The 21,649-nt window shown below is 39.4% G+C and overlaps 1 protein-coding gene across 1 annotated transcript; it reads right to left on the bottom strand.

Moving 5' to 3' along the window:
- Nucleotides 1–11,799: 11,799 nt before the first annotated feature.
- LOC140843392 (uncharacterized) lies at nt 11,800–19,754 on the bottom strand. Its single transcript, XM_073212715.1, has 2 exons — nt 19,326–19,754; nt 11,800–14,254 (listed from the first exon to the last, which is right to left on the bottom strand). Exon 2 carries the CDS (start codon nt 14,191–14,193, stop codon nt 12,418–12,420), a length of 1,776 nt encoding a protein of 591 aa, XP_073068816.1. The 5' UTR covers nt 14,194–14,254; nt 19,326–19,754; the 3' UTR covers nt 11,800–12,417.
- Between the last annotated feature and the right edge of the window lie 1,895 nt (nt 19,755–21,649).

The following is a 21,649-nucleotide window of genomic DNA, read 5'->3' as shown; positions in this document are numbered from 1 at the left end:
TGTTTAAATATAGAGACAAAATAAAGGCTTTTTTCGCAATACACAGACTTCAAAAGAATTATTTGCTGGAAGTCCTACATTCCAAGAAATAATAAAGGGACATATTTAGGTAGAATAAAAATGGCACATGACAGACATTTGACTCCATACAAAGGTACAAAGAGTCCTAGAAAAGTAACTACATTGATAAAAATATTATATTTTCTTATTATTTAAATTTCTTTAAGTGATATTTGATTATTTAAGCAAACAACTGCAATATATTGTGGGTTTTATAACATGTTTGTAAGTAAAGTCCGTAATAAGAGCTGCACCACTCCAGAATATGAATGAATCTCATAATAATTATGCTGAATGAAACAGGCCTGAGTGATTTCATAAAGCATGGTTACATTCATACAAAACTAGAAAATGTCTTTAGTGGCAAAAAAAAACAATAGTCGCTGAGTAAAATGAAGGAAATGATAGGGAGGGGGACAGGATTATAGCAAATTATATTGAAGCTTTCAAGGTAATGGGAATGTTCATTATTTTTATTTGGTTATGGCTTGATAGTTGTATAGATTTTTCAAAGCTTACTAAATTATGCATGCTACATATATGGAATCTATTGTATGTCAATACATCAATAAGACAGATGTAAAGAAAAAAAGAAAGATTAAAGGTGATAGGTGATTGCTATGACCCTTTCTTCCTATGGCATATTTTTATATTGGTTGAGAACTCTCTTCAGGGAGGAAAGCCCATGATCAGAGAGCAAAGTTGCTTGGCGTGTAGTGTATGTATGCTAAATAAATAGTAGCTGAAATAAGTTAAATGCCAGCAGCATGCCTACAATCCAGGGAACTGCCCTCTCCTAATCTCATTGCAGCAAATTAACGTTCCAGTGTTTAATTCAATTAAATCAATAATTACTAAACATGCTTTATCCCTTATCTCTACTTTTAGGACAGCACTGCAATATGACAATCAGAACTGTGCCAATTATTGTGATGATATACTGTTTTACTGGGAACCATTACCTATGCCTTACTGAATGCCCTCAACCTAAACAAACTAGTCAAGTTGTAGTAATTTGACTGTGATTCTCATGCCCCTTGACAACTGCAACTGACAACACTGTCAGTTAAACTAACCCTCAATCATTAATTGGGGACTGATCATTCGTTAATGAAACTTTTTCTTCACCTTGAAAATTAACACACAAATTATGACAAAAATATTATATAAGTGAATCTAAGTTCAAGCTGGAGACCAATTTATAAATGAGTACGTGTGACCAAATTTGACAGGTGCTTTGGTAGTCCTGTGTTTAGGGCACACTGAAACGCATAAGGAAGTAGTAGTTACTATTTTTTGGGTTAGGGTCAGAAAATACTTTAGAAAAGATGAGATTTGAGCTGAGAATGGCCTTATGTTTGCCAGTAGAAACATAGGAAGTGATCACTTTAGAAAAGATAAGTGAATATATAGAATCAGAACAGCAACTGAATTGTTTGCATAGTGGAAACTCAGCTGGGCATATTATATTGAGAAGGGATTTTAAACTAGACATTTAAAATGTTATTAAGCCTTATGGCTCTCCTAGTGAATTACTTGCTTTCTGTAAATCATTCTTGCCTTGTTATAATTATTTAGTTTATTCTGAAATGTAACAATTTTCCTACTATTCTTCATGCAGATAAATTACACAAAAGCACTTTAAAAAATCTTCATATCTTTAATTCTACTAAAACATTATATGGATGCATAGCATCAGTTTTTGCAATCTTTGAACTTATTTAATTACTCCTGTGTTCTAGGTCACATGGAACAAGTGGTGGGGTAATACAGGAAGAGATTTCTGACAGTTTTCTGTTTTGTCCTCTTCATTGCAATACCAGTAAGGTCCTTCACATTTCAGGGAAATAGGAGTTATATGAGAATTAGCATATGATTATAACAGGAAATTATAATTAACAAAAATGTTAACATTAATCACTATGCATTGAGTGCTAGGTCTGTGGTGAACATAAGGCGACGTGTGTTCTTTCCTTTGCTCCTCACAAATAGCCAATGAGGTGGCTGTTTCACCGAAGAGCAAATGGAAGCTTCAGATGGTCATGTATGTAGAGACTGGGGTTCAGCTCTGTCAGATTCTAAATAACGTATAAAACGTAAGGTTAATGAAATAACGGGTACCCTACTAAACCAAAATAACTCATTTATTCTCAGGATGTAATTTAGATCCTGAAAAGAATGTAATATGCTCAATTACCATCAACATTAAAGTGAGAAAAGCAGCTTCATTGTTAAATTTCTATTACTCATTTAAATTTATATCTACATAGACATTTTTAAAACTAAGTATACAAAAAGTATAATTTGAATTCAAATGTTAAGTGTTTTTGATTCTAGGGGAAGAATTGGAAGTTGTTTGGAATTCTTGAATGAATATCTGTAAATTGGACATTTACATAAAAGACGTTTTATTTTTAAAGGCATATAATTTTGAGTCTGTGGAGTGTATATGTACATGTTTGTGTATAATAAGTCAAATTGGAATGCTGCTACCTGTAAGAATAGGATCTGTCATCTTTAAGACTCAAATGTAACCCACGTACAAAGTATTTAATTGAAAAAGAAAATAGTAACAGTTTGTTGCTTCTTTTATTATATGCTTCATATGGAATAAAATATCAGTGAGCAATGAAAGGCTTTAGCAATTCCACTTCTAATGCCTTTAATGACAGATGCAAGGCCAAAACCCCATGCGGTATCACGAGAATTTATCCCATTTGTGATTTAATTATATGTGCTAGCTTACAGACAAAACCAGGTTGTTGTAGCTGTCAGCACAGAGGATCCAGCATAAATGTGAATGCAGCTGGCACACTGTGTTGATTTTTCTAATAGCATTCAAACAAACCACCAGTTTCCTGCTTGATTTTATTCAACATTAACAATGAACCTTACGCCAAGATGATGGTGAATATAAGATGAAATTAAATTGTAATCTTATTCTCACTTACAAAAAGAATTCAGATTTTTCTCTATAAAACTTCATAATTAACATAATTATTAAAACATCATTAATGTGTTTGTCTTTGATCAAAAAGTTACCAGTGAAATGCTACATGCAAAATATTTTGGTCTTTGTATTAAGAGTACTAGAACAAAGTTTGAGACACTTGGTTCTCCAGAGTATCCTTATTCTAAATGAAAATGCAAGTTTAGTTTAAAATAACAAATTGAAATGCTTTACTCTGAAATGTACTCCCTTTATTTCTATACACCACTTTTAATTATCACTTACACTCAAACTCATTACTTTGAATTTATTCTTATATTAAGCCTGTAGTTAGGGTCAGAAAATTATTATTTGGGTATTATTTCAGAGATTGACTCGCAGCAGTTGAAGCTACTCAGCATACTTCAATAGCAGTGCTTGCAGAAATTGCAACATATGCATCTACCTATGGAAATACACTAATGAATAAAGTAATTGTATCAGTGGCCTTAATTCTTTACCCTTTCTTATATCCATGTCATTTGTCATGTTACTTTGCCTTCACCATGTGACCAGTCCAATGATAGCCTGTTAAATAATGCAGTGAAGGGGGAGACAAATCTACCCAGTCATCTCACATGAGGCCCATCTGTAGCTGATCATTAGACATAATGATGTCACATTTAGATGAGCCCAGACAAAGTTGTCAAACAACAGATTTGTGAACTAAATAAATACTTATTGATCTTAGGCACTGAGCTTTGGGATGATTTACTGACCACAACTGTGACAATAGATCATTGATTCACATCACTTTCCTTTGAGTTTAGTGTTGAACTTACATTTGAAATGTATTACTAGTGGATCTATACCTAATTTAAAGATTTAACATTTCAATTTCATATTTTTAACAGTCTTACACCTAAAGAATACACATTAACCTTAGGAATGTGGGGCATTATCTCCTGATAGGTGTTTAATCATGGGTACTTGGTTCATTTAACAGACCTTCTCAGCATACTGGCATGGAAAATAGTATACTGTTGTACCAATCATCCTAGCATCCAAACATTAGAAGACTAGATCCTTTTCTAAGTAAACTCCTGTTTCCCAATTTGTCTTATCTAATCATTGATTAATGGGTATATTTTCAATTCAAATGCTTTGGGGCTTAAGAAATTGCCACTGAGATTTGTAAGGAACTACTGAATCTTTCTAAATTAAGTTTTCTGGAGTAACTTTTGGACTTACTGTACTTAATGAGCATTGATGTGCTAAAAATGCATGATCTTTTTGCCTCCAGCAGGTGTGCAAGCTATGGTCCATGGGCCAAATCCTGTCTGCCACCTGTTTTGTTTTGTTTTAATTAAGCCTTATTAGAATACAGCAATGCTGATAATTATTATATTGTCTATGGCTGTATTTGTGCTACAGTGACAGAGTTGACTAGTAGAGAATGACCTATAAAAGCTAAAATATTTACTGTTTGACCGTTTTTAGAAAAGGTTTGCTATCTTCTGGCCTATGATGTCATGTATTTTTTTAGTTCATCTTTTGTATACTTTTGAAAATCAGTGATGCATTTATCCATTTTTCATTGATTTTCCAAGTCCATTCATTATTTCCATTCATTTTGTGAAAAATTAGACATCAAACATTAACAGATTTTTATGTAAATGAACAAAATCAAATGTATAGATGACATACCAAGTTATTGATTGCCCTTAAGAAAGCAGACCAAATCCAGGTGATTCATTTGTTTTTCAGAGTTCTCTGCAACCTGGCCTTATGTGTCACTATAGTACAATTAATTTATCATTATCCTTTTATTCTACCATTCTTTAAAATAATTCCCCACAGAGAATTTTTATGTTAATCTTTGACTCTCTCGATGACTTCCAGTTCCCATTTTTAAGTGTAAATGTTTTTTAAAGTAAAATTCAAGAAACAACATCTGTAAGACTATTTTTTGTTAATTTCATTATTTAAAGTTTTCAAATCTTCAAATGCCAACTGCATGTTGTTAACATAATATAGAATCAATTATATCTGTTGCTGATGCCGTATTTCAGCAAAAACTGATCTTACGAGCAAGATGTAAGTACTTAAGGTAATTGTAATCTTTCATATATTTTACATTTTCTAAAAAAATGAGCAAATTGCTGATTGTACAATGTCTAATAAACTTTTTTTGAATAAATAAATGTTCAAAGAGTTCAAATCAAAAAGTTCAAGATTCTCAGTGAGTTTGGATTCACATCAAGCACTAAGTGCTTGGTGTGGGGTGTGAGTCCAAATATGACAGTTTGAACATGAAAATTAGGGAAATAGAACTCATTCATAGAACTAGCTATAAAACAATATAAAATTAGTAGAACTTATAAAAAGGATTGATGTATTTTAATGAACAAATATCAAGTATTCAAAATAAAAAAATCTGGTTTATATGATAATTTTATGTAGAATAATAAATGCAGATAATGAATATAGATAATAATTATGTAGATGATAAATTTAGAAATACAGCTATATGATCAATCTCTAACATCACAATAAGATGTAGAGGGTGGCTATAAACAGTTAAAGGAGCTTTTTAAAGTCATTGAACAAATCATGAAAACATATTTAGAAATAGTTTATGATCACTAAAAATGTAACCACTATTCCCTTACCATTTTATTAAAAACTACCAGCCTTCTGCCATTCAATTATTAAGATTTTCATCTACTCTTGATTAATAGGGACAACTTTGTGACACAGTCTCATTATATTATGCCAAAATGACCTGAGATTGGAAATAATTTTTGTGTAGATTAAATTTAAAACACTTAAATCACTTTGGGATTTCGAGTTGAAAATGTTGAATTTTTATGGCTAGTCAAGTCATAAGGATTAATAGAAAACTCCTAAAAAAAAACTGAAATTCTGAATGTTTTATTTTATACAATAAGAAACATGTGCATATAAAAAACCCAGCATTTAAATACCATGAGGGAAGAACTGGTTTTCGGGTTTTTTTAATTGAGGCTAAAATTACTCTAAGAACAGTTTCTCTTGGGGCACCTTTCCCCTTAAATAATACTTTAACAGTGTGCTATTTAAGAATAGATTTAATATTTTCCAATTAGAGATCAAATAAAAATTGCTATAGCATTAAAGTTGCTTTATTTGGTTTCACATGTTGATGAAATGTTCCACTTGAAATTTGTAAATTCTCTAAACTCAGAATAACTGACTTCCAGAAAGAGAGCATTGTAAGAGATCATCAGTGTGAATTAGAATAATATCTGAAAGAGGCATGACTTAATAAATTCATTGTAGAAGAAATATTTAAGAAAAAAAGTGTAAAATACTAGACATAGAGTGGTATTTATTTTTATGCGTTTGTTAGCATTTAAGACACAGGCCAAAAATTAATTTTTTAAAACTGATGATGACTGGTTATGGTTCCCATTGCTAAAATAACGGCTTTAATTTATCAAGTCGTTGTGTGCTCCCTCTAAATGAACAACAAGAACAAAAAGAGTGAAGGTAGAAAGAAAACTATTACTGATAAATTTGCCTTTTTGGAGAGACTTAAGCATCAACTGGAAAATTTCGACATCGTGAAAAGGCTAGAAGATGAAATACTGTGCAATTTGATCATGGTGGTATTGGGAATGAAGGCAGAGATAAACTTGGAGAGTTTTAGCTCAGCACGACATAAGCCTGAGAGGTGTCTGCAAACACTTGTAGTTGCTGAAAGTGAATTGCATGAGAAGAAAGAAAAAAGACAAAGGTGGGGAGTAAAAATGAAAACTACACTTGTCCATCTCTGAAAGTGAGCTTCATGTATTTTAGGAGAATTTATAAAATCAGTCCCCCAAAATTGTAAATCTGATGTTTAAGAGTGGGAAATGGATTTCTACCTTTTCAGTATCACTCTGTAAAACTACAATTTACCTTCTTTTGGGATTCAGTGCTTCTGTGAATAAGACAAATATATCAATTGTTGGGGACATGAATAACTGCTTCCAAAGGTCCTATGAAATCAATTTACTCTATTTTTTACTTAAAATGCATTTTTATATTGGCATATAATCTGTAGTCTAGGTAGATTTGCAGAATGCCCACCACCTTCCAAGAGGAAAGATGTGTTTTATTCAAATTGAAGAGATGTTTATAGATCTCCTGTACTAAAGATTTCACTCTGGTAGCAAAAGAGAGAAAAGAAAAACTTTATATATGTTGGGGGAAAACTACATGGTTGAATCAAAATGTGTCACAGGCCGGAAATCACGGTCGACTTACTTTTCTCTTTGCTGTGCTGTGTTCTTGTATGAAGGCCTTGCACTTCAGGCATTCTTGATACGGAGATCTTGCAATGATGAAATAGAGGGTCTTTAGACAACACTTCCAGTACCACTGCGGTTTATAGAAGATGGAATTTAAACCAAGAGAGAAATGAAAGTGGGAACAGAAAGGCAGTAGAATCTAGGTACATCTTAATTTAATTTGATTTTTTTGTTTTATTTTGTTTATTTAGTAGAACACTGTTATGGGTTGAATTGTGTGCTAAAAAGAAAAGATATGTTAGAATCCTAAACTCCAGTATCTTTGAATTATTTTATTTGGAAAGAGTCATTATAGATTTAATCAAATTAAAATGATTTCATAAAGTAGGTCCTAATACAATATGATTACTGTCAAAAGAATAGGAAACTTAGAACACAGACAGACACACAGGGAGAGGGCATTGATGACAGAGGCAGAGGTTAGACTCATGTATCTACAAGTCAAGATATATCAGTTGATCGTTTCTGCCAGAAGCTAAGAAGTGGCAAGGGAGGGTTCTCCCCTCTGAGATACAGAGGGAGCATGGACTTGCTGGCTTCCAGAGCTGTGAGACAACAAAATTCTGTATTTTTAAGCCATCTAGTTTGTGGTGTTTTGTTAGGGTAGCCCTCTACAGCTAATCCAGAGTTTAATAGAAGAAAGTGAAGTGTGTCTCCGAGCAATACCAAAAATGTGGAAGCAGCTTCAAATTGGGTAAGGGTAGTAGAAGAATCTTGATGCATTTGATAGAAAAAAGTCTAGATTGCCTCGAAGAAACAGTTGGCAGAATTATGGGCATTATAGGGAATTGTGAAGAGAACTCAAAAACAACAGACAAGATCAGTAAAGAAAGCTTTTACTGTCCTAGAGAATACATAAAATGTCATGAGTGGAGTGTTACTATAAATATGAACATTAAAGATACTTCTGGTGAAGTCTGAGGAGGAACTGAGGAATCTCAATTATTATTAGAATTATTGGACACATGAAGAAAGGTGATCCTTGTAAGGTGCAGAGAACTTGGCTGAATTGTCTTCTCTTTGCTGAAAGGTAGAAATTGTAACAATGTACTTTGATATATATTTAGCTGAGGGAATTTCCAAGAAAAGCATGGAAGGTGAAACTTGTTTTTCCTTACTGCTTGTAGTAAAATATGAGAGGAAAAAGTTAAAGAAGGAATTGTAAACAAGAAAGAACCAGCATTTGTTGATTTGGAAAATTCTTAGCCTATCTAGACAGAATACTTTGAAAAAAGGGCCAAGAATGTATGTAGCTGGACAACTTTTTCTGAAGAGATTTCGTGTGTGACTCATGCATCCAATCAACCTGTTCAGCAGAAGCTGGAAATAGTGATGCAGTCATTCAGAAAGATCTGTGGAAGACTCTCTTGTCTGATGGCTTGAACTCTAGTACATTATAGGGGAGACCAGAGAGCTTTTGAGAATTTTATACCTGCAGAAGCTCTGCCAGCTTGGACTGAAAGGAGCAAAGATGGGGCAAAATGAAGGAAAGTCACCAGCAGAGAAGAGTGATGGACGCAGAGGCCTGGGGCAGTGCCTGCTGTGCAGTATGGTAGTACTGCCACCTCAACAGGACCAGGGGACAGGGTATCAAACTGCAGAGGGTTATTTTAGGTCATGAATTCAAATAGATTTTTGCCTACTGGGCTGCAAATTCACACTAGAATAGTGACTACTTCTTCAGTTCTTCTGTTTTCTCACCTTCAGAATGGAAAAGTCTATCCTATGCTTGTCCTATCATTGTATCTTGGAAGCAAACAACTTGTTTTCTAGGTTTCACAAGTCCACAGATAGAAATTTTGTCTCAGGATTAGGCATACCTACAGTCTCAGCAATACCTGACATATGATTTATTATATGAGATTTCAGATCTGCTTTTGAGTTAGATATACTTCAATAAAATTTTGAACTTAGTTGATGCTGGAATCGGCATTGCCTCTGACCTTGATGCTGAGGGTGGCTGCCAGAAGAAATGGTGGCCATTACCATAGAGATACACATGCACTAGACCTTCCAAATCTAAAGCATAATGTGTCTTGTGGCTACTACTAATCAGATGTCATACAGAAAAGGACATTATGGAAATGTTTAGTCAGACTTTAAGTGTAAGCAGAGACAACCATGTGTATTCACATCTACATTATAATCTTTAATCTTCAGGATGCTCTATGTACAGGTTGACTATTCATCAAAGCTTTTATCAGCTGAGGCCAGTTTACTGGAATATGTATAGGACACATTTCTGTAGTGAGGGAGTACTAACAAAGGATTTAGTGGCACCGTGTGAAGGATTGTGCTTCCTTCTAAAGGGCTGCTTCTTTCACATGAGGGTAAACTTAATTCCTCTGTCCTTCTTGGAAGCCAATTTAAATAATTCTTACATTTTTATCATTTAAGTCATTTTGTGAGGGCTCTTTAGCATTAAAAAATAATAGTTATTAATTCTGAGTAAATGTTTTATGCACTATGAATTTGAAGTTAATAGAGGAAGGAATACTTGAAATTTCAGAACTATAACAAGCCAGTGCTTATCAGAATCTATTGCTCAATCTAGAATTCCCATTTAATCAGCATACTAACATTTCAGCATCCATTGCACACTGAAAAAAGTTTTCGATAATTAAGGATAACTGGCAATAGAAATAAAATGAGGAGATGAAAATGATTCTGCATCATACTCTGGCAGCCTGCTCTTTCAGCTTGCACTGGAAAAGGGAGGGGAGGATGAGGATTTTAAGTGGCAATCCAAATTGGTCAACTGTGTCCTTATTATTTTGCACTTTTTCCGCACTTTGTATTTCAGTTTACATTTTAAAATTGTTTTATAAGCTTTCCTCAGATTGCTCACAAAACACTATTCTGGGATTAAATATCAATCAAATTATGACTATATTTAAAGATCATGCAGTGTCATTTCCTAAGTGTCAGTTAGCTTTAATTTGTAATGTCATTTAAAAAGCCAAGTCATTCTGAGCAATCTACCTAATTGAGAACACCATCTTTTCTTATATTTTCCGAGATGATGTCATAAACCTAACATAATTTCATTAGGGAGGCTTTTTTTATTTAAAATCAATCTTAAAAATAGCACATTGTGGGTTTTATTTTATGTTAGTGCCTATAGGAAAGAGGAGCATCTTTCATGACATTAAAAAAATTACTAAAACTGTACATCATAGTCTACTCACCCTGGCTTAAAACCAGATTAGATTGTCTACATTAATTTATTTCTGAATGTTCTATATCATTTTCATTAGAATTATTTGGGCATTCAAATTAAAATAGTATCTTTATTCTTCTTTCCCAAATGTTTACAAAGATAACTTGTAAAAAAACACACAGAAACACACATGCACACAGAGACTGGCATGCAAAAACACATATGTAAGCATATACATACACACAAGACCATTAGGTGGATATTGTAATGATTTGGGAGAAAGACTGTGGTAACCCAGACAAAAGTCATGATAGCAACAGAAATGAGATGAAGAGATTTGACTCTAGATACACTTGAAAAGTATCACATGTTCCTTCATCCGAATTTGATTTAATGAGAGAGTAACCTCACTGCTGTGGTGATCTTCCCCAGAACCCAGAACCCCAGTCTAATGAGTAAATGAAAGACAAACCCAAATGAAGGAGTATTTGGTAACATATCTGATGAGTGCTCCTCAAGGACATGAAAAACAAAGACTGAAAAACTCTCGCAGACCTAAGAAACTTAAGGAGAAATGATGACTATCTGGTGAAATCCATATAAAGTCTGTAGTCTGGCTAATAACATTGTTGCAATGATGATTTTTGGTTTTGATTTTGTCATTGCCATGACAATACGATTTCAACACTGGGAAATAGGAGAAGGGATATACAAGAAATCTCTTAACTGATTTTGCAACTTTCATGTAATTCTACAATTATTCTAAGTTTAATAAATATTTAAAATCTTTTAAGTAATGATAACAAGATTTATCCAATAATTTTCTGTATGATAAGGGAGACAAAAAAGACATTGAGAATGACTACAAAATTTTAGCCTAATTGCAGAATAAATTTCCTTTAACATTATATTTTGTTTTCTAGCTAGTTTTTTAGATTTTCCTTCAAAGCAAGAAGTTGGAGTCATAGCAGAGAAGGCAGTAATAAAAATTGGAAGAAAAAAGGAAAACGTATATAGGTAGGTAGAGAGAAAAAAAAGAAAAAAGTATTTGGGAGATTCAAATTGAGGGACAGAATCACAGCAAAGACAGGGACAATAGAAAAGGAGGGATTAATAGAAATATTACTGAGATTTATGTGTTATATCAATTTTAATGTTTTTTAAGAAAATAAAGCATATATTGGACTTTAATTTTTAATTATTTATTGCTCTGGACTATGTTTCCTCAGAAATACTTCACTACTGAGATTGGACTGTCGCGTGCCCTGTCCTCGCCGGCAAGAACAGCCTGCAACAACAGCAGGATTCTTCTGCAGAAAGCTTTATTCTTCAGCTCTTTGTGAAACAAATGAGTTGGGCAGGACCCAGAGGGGAAGGAGAGGCTTGCTTATATAGTTCTCATGCTCTGACCTGGTTGGTGCGGCTCCATATGCCTTATTAGCATAACCATTTGGTGGGTCTCATTGGTCCTTATGCCAAGGCGCAATTAGCATGTAGTTTAGTGGTGTGGGATGATTTGTCATTAGGAAGTTCGGGGCCTTCCGGCTGCCCTGCATTGGGCGCTATTTTCTGAGCGCGGCTGCCAACATCTCCCCCTTTTTTGTCTAACAGAAGCTCAAGGCGGAACTTGCCAGCAGAGGCGGAGACAGAGGCCTGACCTCCATCATACTTCCTGATGCCTCCTTTTTGGAGAGGGGTTCTGGGCATCTACCCCTATGCAGTCAGGTATGCCTCTCAGAGGGGTCCAAGACCTCTTGCAGTGCTTTGCCTCGCATCCTCTGGCTGGCGTTGGGACCGCTTGGTACAAAGGGTTTGGACCTTTTTTCTCAACCCTCTTGCACCATGAGCTTCTTAAAGAAAGCTGTGATTAAGCATTGAGGTACTCGGGCCTGGTGCAGTGCCACATGGGCTCAGGGTGCAAGAGCTACCTCAAGCTAAAGCCGAGCTTCCTTCTTAAGCATGTTGAGCCACACTTGGGGAGAGGCGCCAACGTCTATCGCCATTAGGGCTTGAGCAAGGATCACCTTGTCCTGCTTATGTTGGTTGCGGAGTCTGCATAACAACCAGAGTAAGAGCATGAGACCTCCAAGCAGGAACATGCCCATCCCAGCCATGCCCGCCCACTCCTTGACGTGAGAGAGAGCTCTGAGGAACCAGGAAGAGAGTCCTTCCGCTACGGAGATATCTAGACGGGTGGAGTTGATGTGGATAATTTCTCGCCGCAGCTCTTCTAGTGTCCCATCGAAGTCTTGGGACCAGTTTCCTGAAAGATACTGGGACAGGTCTCGTGACAGATTAGCTGCCCGTGTAAAATTTTTATATTGAATGCTAGTGATGCAGAGGGCACGATATTTCCGCTCACATCTCAATTGGGCCATTTGCCAGAGCACCTCTATTTGTTCCTCCACGAGATCTATGCGTTGATTGAGGATCATTATTCCTCCTTTCAGTTTGCCATCAAGTGTGGACTGTTGGTCCAGGGCAGAAGCTACTGAGGCTGCAAGGTTATTGAGCTCTGTAGCCGATTTGATGGAGGTGTCTAAAGCTATACCAGCGGCGGTGGCTGCGACCGCGGTCGTGGAGATCAGGAGCACTATGGCGGCTGTAACGCCGAAATCGCGCCTTTCTCGAAACAGAGTCATGGTGTTAGGGGCGTCTACGGGAACAGGGACCCAACGGGGGATGCGGACTACCAAAGCATTGGTAAAGTTACGCGCATCCCAACACTGAGACAGAAAGCAGGTTTCATTGGAGCAGGAGTCAAAGCTACTATTGGATAAGATAAACAGAAATGGGGGGTATACGCATACTGGAGAAGGTGGAAAAAGGGAATTAGGTGACTCTGGACCTGATTTTGCTGAACACGTGTAGTTCTCGTTGTTATGGGTCATGATCATGTTCCAGTGTGCGCGCATGTGGTTATTCTCGCACCAAAAGGTGATATTTTTTACACCGATTCCCCCACCCTGGAGGGCAGAAAAGGGGGAGAGGTCGGTACACGAGCCATTGACTCCACACAGCATCCATTTATGGAAGGGGTTCATGCTCAGCTGCTGACGAAACTCGCCTTCGAGCACCTTTACTGGCCACCAAGCCTCATTGGCTGGCCGTCCCTCCATATCTGGGGAGATGGTAAACTCCTGCCTCTCATTTGCCCACGTTACTACAGTTGACTGACAGTCAGTCCAGGGCCACAGCTCTCCCTCATAGTCGCCCACACAATGGGAGGCATATTTGGGTTGACGAGGCCTGTCGGTGGAATTGTTCCTGGGAGAGTGTACAAATGTGCCATTGATCCAGAGAACCATCTGGTGGATAGTCATGTTCTTATAGGACGGGCTCCCTTCCTTATTAGGCCCTTCAAATTTAGCTGACATAACGGGGAGGCTACTGGCCTCTAGAATTATGTCACTGAACCATCCGTATTTCCTCCGTTTCAGGGAGATACAGCCAGCTAGATTCTGAGTGGTGAAGCATAATGACCCATTAGTTACGAAGGATCGGTTTTCTCCCAGGGGAGCTACTAGGGTGTCTTTAACTAGGTAGGGCAAGTTCATACTAGAGTTGGTGGTGAAAAAGCGGGGAAAAACGGCTGCATTGAAATGGACAGGCATAGGCTTAGGAAAGGCAGACAGGATTCCCCATCTCAATACTCCCTGAGTCGGGGTCTCCAGTGTCAGGAGCAGGGTCAGGAGGTACAGCGAAGTCATCTCCTTTGTTTAGGACTTTCCTCGTTAGGCGCTCCGGGATCCAGAAGGGATTTTCTTCACCCTGGGGGAAAACACACACAGCTCCCCTGGATCTGATTATGATTGGATCCGGGCCCTTCCATTGGTTAGATAACACGTCCTTCCATTTTACTAGTTCTTGTGGGTCTTTTGGCCACTGATTATGGCGATCTGCTGCTGTATGGCCTTGAGCATCCAGATTCAAAAAATGTATAGTGAAAAGTGCTAGGGCTATGGCAGTTTTTGGTGTGGGGGGTATATCTTCAATTCCCCCTTTTTGTTTAAGTAAATAGTATTTGAGCGTGCGGTTCGCGCGTTCCACAATCCCTTGACCCTGTGGGTTGTAGGGAAGGCCAGTGATATGTTTTATCCCCATGTGATGACAAAATTGAGCAAATTTTGTAGAGGTATAGGCTGGGCCATTGTCTGTTTTCAGAATCTGTGGTAACCCCCATGCGCTCCAAGCCTCAAGGCAGTGCTGGATGACATGGGAAGCTTTCTCTCCTGACAATGGGGAGGCAAAGATGACTCCTGAACAAGTATCCACGGATACGTGTACGTATTTAAGTTTCCCAAAAGGTGAAAAATGCGTCACATCCATTTGCCAGACTTGTAAAGGCCTAATACCTCTGGGGTTGATCCCAACATGAGGTGTGGGAAGGAAGCTGCAGCAATGTTGGCAGCTAAGGACAATGTTCCTAGCTTCGGCCCTGGTTATGCTAAACCGCTTGCGCAGCGTTTCGGCAGTGACATGAAATTGTGTGTGGAATTTTGAAGCTGTGGTGATAGGGTCTAGCAGGGGAAAAGCTATATTTCTGGTTGCGAGGTCTGCCAGGTGGTTGCCTTGGGTAATAGGCCCAGGAAGGCCTGAATGTGCTCTGATATGAGTTATATACAAAGGAGATTGTCTATGAAGTAGTGCTGATTGTATCTGTTTGAACAAAGTGGCTACTGGGCTGGACGCTTTGATTAGCCCGGCCACTTCTAGAGATTTGACTGCATTAACTACATAACAGGAGTCAGACACAATATTTAAAGGTTCAGGAAAGATTTGTAGGACCTCTAAGACTAAGCGACATTCCACTATTTGTGGAGTGTCAGGCGTGTAGCCTTTTGTCACAACTTTGCCATCATGGACATAGGCACCTGTGCCTGTCTTAGACCCGTCCGTGTAAACTGTTTTTCCATGAGGCAGCGGGGTTAGGCTAGTGACCCGAGGGAATACTAGGAGATGATTTTTGGTGAAGTTGATGAGGGGATGTTTAGGGAAATGATTATCAAAGGTTCCTGATAAACTGTAAGCAAGTATGGCCCAATCATCGTTCATAGCACATAATACTTGTATCTGTTCTACGCTGTAAGGGGTTATAATTTTAGCTGGAGCCTCTCCGAAATGTGTCATGGAGGTTTTTACTCCTCTCAAAGCAAGTTTGGCCACGGCTGCTGGATAGTACTCTATTGTCCTAGCCTGAGAGGCTTGGGGATGAATCCAGATCAGTGGGCCGTGCTGCCATAAGACTGCTGTTGGCAGCTCTGGGGTGGGAAGGACACACAACTCAAAGGGTTCATTCAATTGCACTCTATTTAATTGTGCTGTCATCAAAGCCTGTTCTACTTTGCGAATGGCTTGTAATGCCTCAGGTGTGAGGGAGCGCGGTGACGTTAGTTGTGGGTCTCCTTCTAGGGTTTTAAATAGTGGAGTCAATTCAGTGGTGGGTATCTTTAAGTATGGGCGCAACCAATTAATATCCCCTAGGAGTTTTTGGAAGTCATTCAAATTTCGCAATTGATTATGTCTTATCTCAAGCTTTAGGGGGCAAATTACATCTGTGTAAATGGTTGCTCCTAGGAATTTGCTAACACTAGATTTTTGGACCTTCTCGCTTGCTATATTCAGTCTCCAATTTTCTAGGGATCTAGTGAGATCTATATATGCTTCTTCTATTTCCGCTGGTTGTGGGGAGCAAAGAAGGATGTCATCCATGTAATGGATGATCTTTAGCGTGGGATAGGTCTTACGAATTGGGTCTAGCGCTCGCTGAACGTACAGTTGACATATGGTGGGGCTATTTGCCATTCCTTGAGGGAGGACCTTCCACTGAAATCTGGCATCAGGTTGTTCATGGTTAATAGCTGGCAAAGTAAAAGCAAATCTTTCCCTGTCCTTGGAGCTTAGAGGTATAGAAAAGAAACAATCTTTAATATCTATTATGAGCACTTTCCATTCTTTGGGTAAAGCAGAGAGGAGTGGCAGTCCCCGTTGTACGGGTCCAAGCATTCTCATTTGAGCATTTACTGCTCTCAGATCATGAAGCAACCTCCATGATCCTGACTTTTTCCTGATTACAAATATGGGTGTGTTCCATGGGGACACAGAGGGTTCTAGGTGTCCCACTTGGAGCTGCTCTTGCACTAAGCAATGAGCTGCTTCTAATTTTTCAGAGGATAGGGGCCACTGAGGAACCCATATGGCCTCCTCTGTGAGCCAAGGTATGGGCATGGCATCTTCAATGGCCCCTATGAAAAACCCAGGCCGTGACGGTCATTCTTTACTTTGGGCAGGATGGGCTCTATGCGTCCCTGTTGGTGTTTCCCCAGCCCCTTGCCAGGGATGTATCCCATGTCCATCATCATGCCTTGGGCGGGGGTGGAGTATTCATTAATGAGTTTGAGGCCTAAGTCTCTCATGACATCCCTCTCCCATAAATTGACCGGTAGAGGGAGTACATAAGGGGTGACTGTACCCTCTTGTCCTTCAGGGGCTCGCCATTTCAATGGTTTGGCACTAATTGAAGGGCTTGACTCATATCCTAAACCTTGTAATGAATGTGAGGATTGGGTCACAGGCCACTTGGAGGGCCACCAGGTTGCAGAGATAATACTTTTATCTGCTCCAGTGTCTAGGATTCCCTCAAAGCTCTTTCCCTCTATTTGAAGAGTTAATTTTGGTCTGTCTGCTAAATCTAATACTATGAAGGCTGAATCCCAGTCAGAGGAGCCGAAGCCCCTTTCTCCCCTCTCTGTGTTGGTAGCAGGATAATTGGCGTGGAGACTAGGTAAAACTAAGAGCTGGGCTATGTGGTCTCCCGGGGATATAGGATAGATTCCTCTGGGAGCCGAACACATGATTTTTACCTGTCCTTCATAATCTTGATCTATAACTCCGGGATGAACTACCAGGCCTTTCAATGCAGCAGAAGAGCGCCCTAGGAGTAACCCAATGGTATTTGGTGGTAGGGGGCCTTTAAAGTCTGAAGGGATAGGCTGAACTCCCATCTGTGGAGTCAACACTATTCTGGTGGTGGCACGGATGTCCAATCCCGCGGAACCTGAAGTGGCTCTCCTTGGGGGGCCTGGTTGTTCCCGAATGACACTTGCGTGCTGGTTGCCCCATATATTTGCGGGCCCTGGTGACGGGGGCCCCTCTGGGTGTTTTTTGGCAGTTCTAAGGGTTTCCCTTCTATATCTTTAATAGACCGGGACTCATTAGCCCAATGCCTGCCTTTCTTACACTTAGGGCACAACTCAGGGGTCTTTTGGGTTGTTTGTTCTGAAGCTTGGCTCCTACACTCTCTCTTTATATGTCCTAATTTCCCGCATTGAAAGCATTTGATACTTCTGTTAGTGATCCTGGCTGTTTGTGGCTCTGTAATATGGCTGCGGCTAGGCCCGCATTGGTGAGTGGCCCTCCTATTTCTCTACAGGCTTTCAACCAGGCATGTATCCCTTTTTGTTTCCAGGGTGTTATCGCCTGTCTGCATTCCTTGGTACATTGTTCAAATACTAATTGCTCCACTAGGGGCATTGCTTGTTCCTGATCTCCAAATATTCTGCCTGCGGCCTCCATCATACGAGCGACAAAGTCAGAAAATGGCTCGCTCAGCCCCTGAATAATTTTTGTCAAATTGCCTGATACTTCTCCTTTGTTGGTGAGGGCTTTCCATGCCTTGGCGGCGCACGTGTTTATTTGTGCGTATACCTGTAAGGGGAAGGCGGTCTGGTCAGCTACCCACTGTCCTTGGCCCGTCAGCATATCATATGACCACGCAGGCTGTCCTTCGGCCGCGTTTGCGCGTGCCTGGGTCATGCTGATATCATGCCACAATGCCTTCCATTCTATGTATTGCCCCATACTAGAAAGGCATGCCTTAGTTACATATTGCCAGTCTGCGGGTGTCATGGCTGTCTCTGTTAATCTCTCAACTTGTGCTATGGTATAGTTAGCACTGACTCCATAAGCCCGAATGGATTCTGCTAACTCCTTAACTTGTTTATGGCTCAGGGGCTGGTGAGAGCGTACGCCATTATCCTCAAATACAGGAAACATTTGTCTAATTGCCTGAAGAGTATCTGGGTGGCAAAAGGAGAGTGCGCCACTCACGTAAGGTGGCGGGGCAAAGGGCGTCGGGGGACACCCTGCTTTCATTTTTTCCTTGGTCCGCTTTTCAACTTTGCTGGTTCCCTTACTTCTACACTCTGCGGTTTTATTTTCTTCCCCTTCCTCTGCGGACGTTAATTCCTCCTCAGATTCCCTATTGGAGAGTTGGAGGTCCCTCAACTCTTTCCAGGGGTATTTACTATTTTCTCCGAGGCGATCGTCACTCGCTTCTCGGGGCTCTTTCGCTTTTGCCCTAGGCGGGCTTTCTCCCTCACTCTGAGGTTTCTTTACCTTCGTTTTTGTGGCCTTTTTTCGGCCGCGCGCGCTCTCTGTTTCCCGTTCCGTTTCTGACATGCTCTCTTGGATATCTGTCAATGCTCTCTGACCTTCTTTTATTACCTTTTCACATCTCTCATCTTGCAGACAAGCTCTAATCAGTTTCCAGAGGGGCCTGGTGCCTCCCCTCAGGCTACCCTCCTCCTCCTCTCTATCAAGATCTTTCCCCAGTTTGTCCCAGCTCGGGATTGAGAGGGACCCTGAACAAATGAACCAGGGGGCCACACGGTCTATCTCCTTCACAAAAGATCCTAAGACTTTGCTGGAGACCTTCAAGTTTCGCTCTTTGAGAGCTGTCTGCAGCGCCGTGACTAATGACGGTGCATTCCCCATGGTGCCTCCTTATTTACAGAGAACCATCAACCATCATCCTAAAAGGCAGGGGCCTCTCAGAACTTACCCCTCCGGGCTTTCTTCTGACCTGCAGTTCTGAATTCTCTCCAGATGTCTGAAGGGTCCTCCCTGTGCCGGTGATGTTCTGGTTCCCGGGATTCGGCACCACTTGTCGCGTGCCCTGTCCTCGCCGGCAAGAACAGCCTGCAACAACAGCAGGATTCTTCTGCAGAAAGCTTTATTCTTCAGCTCTTTGTGAAACAAATGAGTTGGGCAGGACCCAGAGGGGAAGGAGAGGCTTGCTTATATAGTTCTCATGCTCTGACCTGGTTGGTGCGGCTCCATATGCCTTATTAGCATAACCATTTGGTGGGTCTCATTGGTCCTTATGCCAAGGCGCAATTAGCATGTAGTTTAGTGGTGTGGGATGATTTGTCATTAGGAAGTTCGGGGCCTTCCGGCTGCCCTGCATTGGGCGCTATTTTCTGAGCGCGGCTGCCAACATCGGACTACTCAGTTCCAGTAACCTCAAGATGTATGTCCTTTTTTTTAAATTTTGCTATCATTAATGTACAACTACTTAAGCAACATTATGGTTACTAGACTCCCCTCAATGACCACATACCCCATTACAGTCACTGTCCATCAGCGAAGTAAGATGCTATAGAGTCACTACTTGTCTTCTCTGTGTTATACTGCCTTCTGTATGCACACCCCCTACATTGTGTGTATGCTAATCATAATGACCCTTTTTCCCACTTATCTCTCCCTTCCCACCAATCCTCCCCAGTCTCTTTCCCTCTGGTAACTGTTAGTCCATTCTTGGTTTCTGAGTCTGCTGCTGTTTTGTTCCTTCAGTTTTTACTTTGTTCTTATATTCCACAGATGAGTGAAATCATTTGATACTTGTCTTTGTCTGCCTGATTTATTTCACTGAGCATAATACCCTCTAGCTCCATCCATGTTGTTGCAAATGGTAGGATTTATTTTCTTCTTATGGCTGAATAATATTCCATTGTGTGTATATATACCACGTCTTCTTTATCCATTCATCTACTGATGGACACTTAGGTTGCTTCCATTTCTTGGCTGTTGTAAATACTGCTGTGATAAACATAGGGGTGCATATGTCTTTTTGAAACTGGGATCCTGCATTCTTAGGGTAAATTTCTAGGAGTGAAATTCCTGGGTCAAATGGTATTTCTATTTTGAGTTTTTTGAGGAACTCCCATACTGCTTTCCACAATGGTTGAACTAGTTTACATTCCCACCAGCTGTGTAGGAGGGTTCCCCTTTCTCTGAATCCTCACCAACATTTGTTATTGTCTTTTGGATGTTAGTCATCCTAACTAGTGTGAAGTGATATCTCATTGTGGTTTTAGTTTGCATTTCTCTGATGACAAGCGATGTGGAGCATCTTCTCATGTGCCTGTCAGCCATCTGAATTTCTTCTTTGAAGAAGTGTCTGTTCAGATCCTCTGACCAATTTTTAATTGGCTTATTTGCTTTTTGTTTGTTAAGGTGCATGAGCTCTTTATATATTTTGGATGTCAACCCTTTATCGGAGCTGCCATTTATGAATATATTCTCCCATACTGTAGGGTACCTTTTTGTTCTATTGATGGTGTCCTTTGCTGTACAGAAGCGTTTTAGTTCGATATAGTCCCACTTGCTCATTTTTGCTTTTGTTTTCCTTACCCAGGGAGATATGTTCATGAAGAAGTTGCTCATGTTTACACCCAAGAGATTTTTGCCTATGTTTTGTTCTAAGAGTTTTATGGTTTCATGATTTACATTCAGGTCTTTTATCCATTTTCTGCTTACTTTTGTATATGGGGTTAGACAATAATCCACTTTCATTCTCTTACATGTAGCTGTCCAGTTCTGCCAACACCAGCTGTTAAAGAGGCTTTCATTTCCCCATTGTATATCCATGGCTCCTTTATCTCATATTAATTGGCCATATATGTTTGGGTTAATATCTGGACTCTCTACTCTGTTCCACTGGTCTATGGAACTGTTCTTGTGCCAGTACCAAATTGTCTTGATTACTGTGGTTTTGTAGTAGAGCTTGAAATTGGGAAGTGAGATCCCCCCTGCTTTATTCTTCCTTCTCAGGAATGCTTTGGCTATTCGGGGTCTTTTGTGGTTCAATATGAATTTTAGAACTATTTGTTCCAGTTTGTTGAAGAATGCTGTTGATATTTTGATAGCATTGCATTCATAGATTGTTTTAGACAGGATGGACATTTTGTCAATATTAATTCTTCCTACCCAAGAGCATTGGATGAATCTCCTTTTAGTAAAGTCCTCTTTAATTTCTTTTAAGAGTTTCTTCTAGTTTTCAAGGTATAGGTCTTTCACTTCCTTGGTTAGATTTATTCCTAGGTA

This window comes from Manis javanica, chromosome 9 (assembly GCF_040802235.1).
Source record: "Manis javanica isolate MJ-LG chromosome 9, MJ_LKY, whole genome shotgun sequence".
NCBI lineage: Eukaryota > Metazoa > Chordata > Mammalia > Pholidota > Manidae > Manis > Manis javanica.
This window is presented reverse-complemented; position numbering and strand designations above follow the sequence as displayed.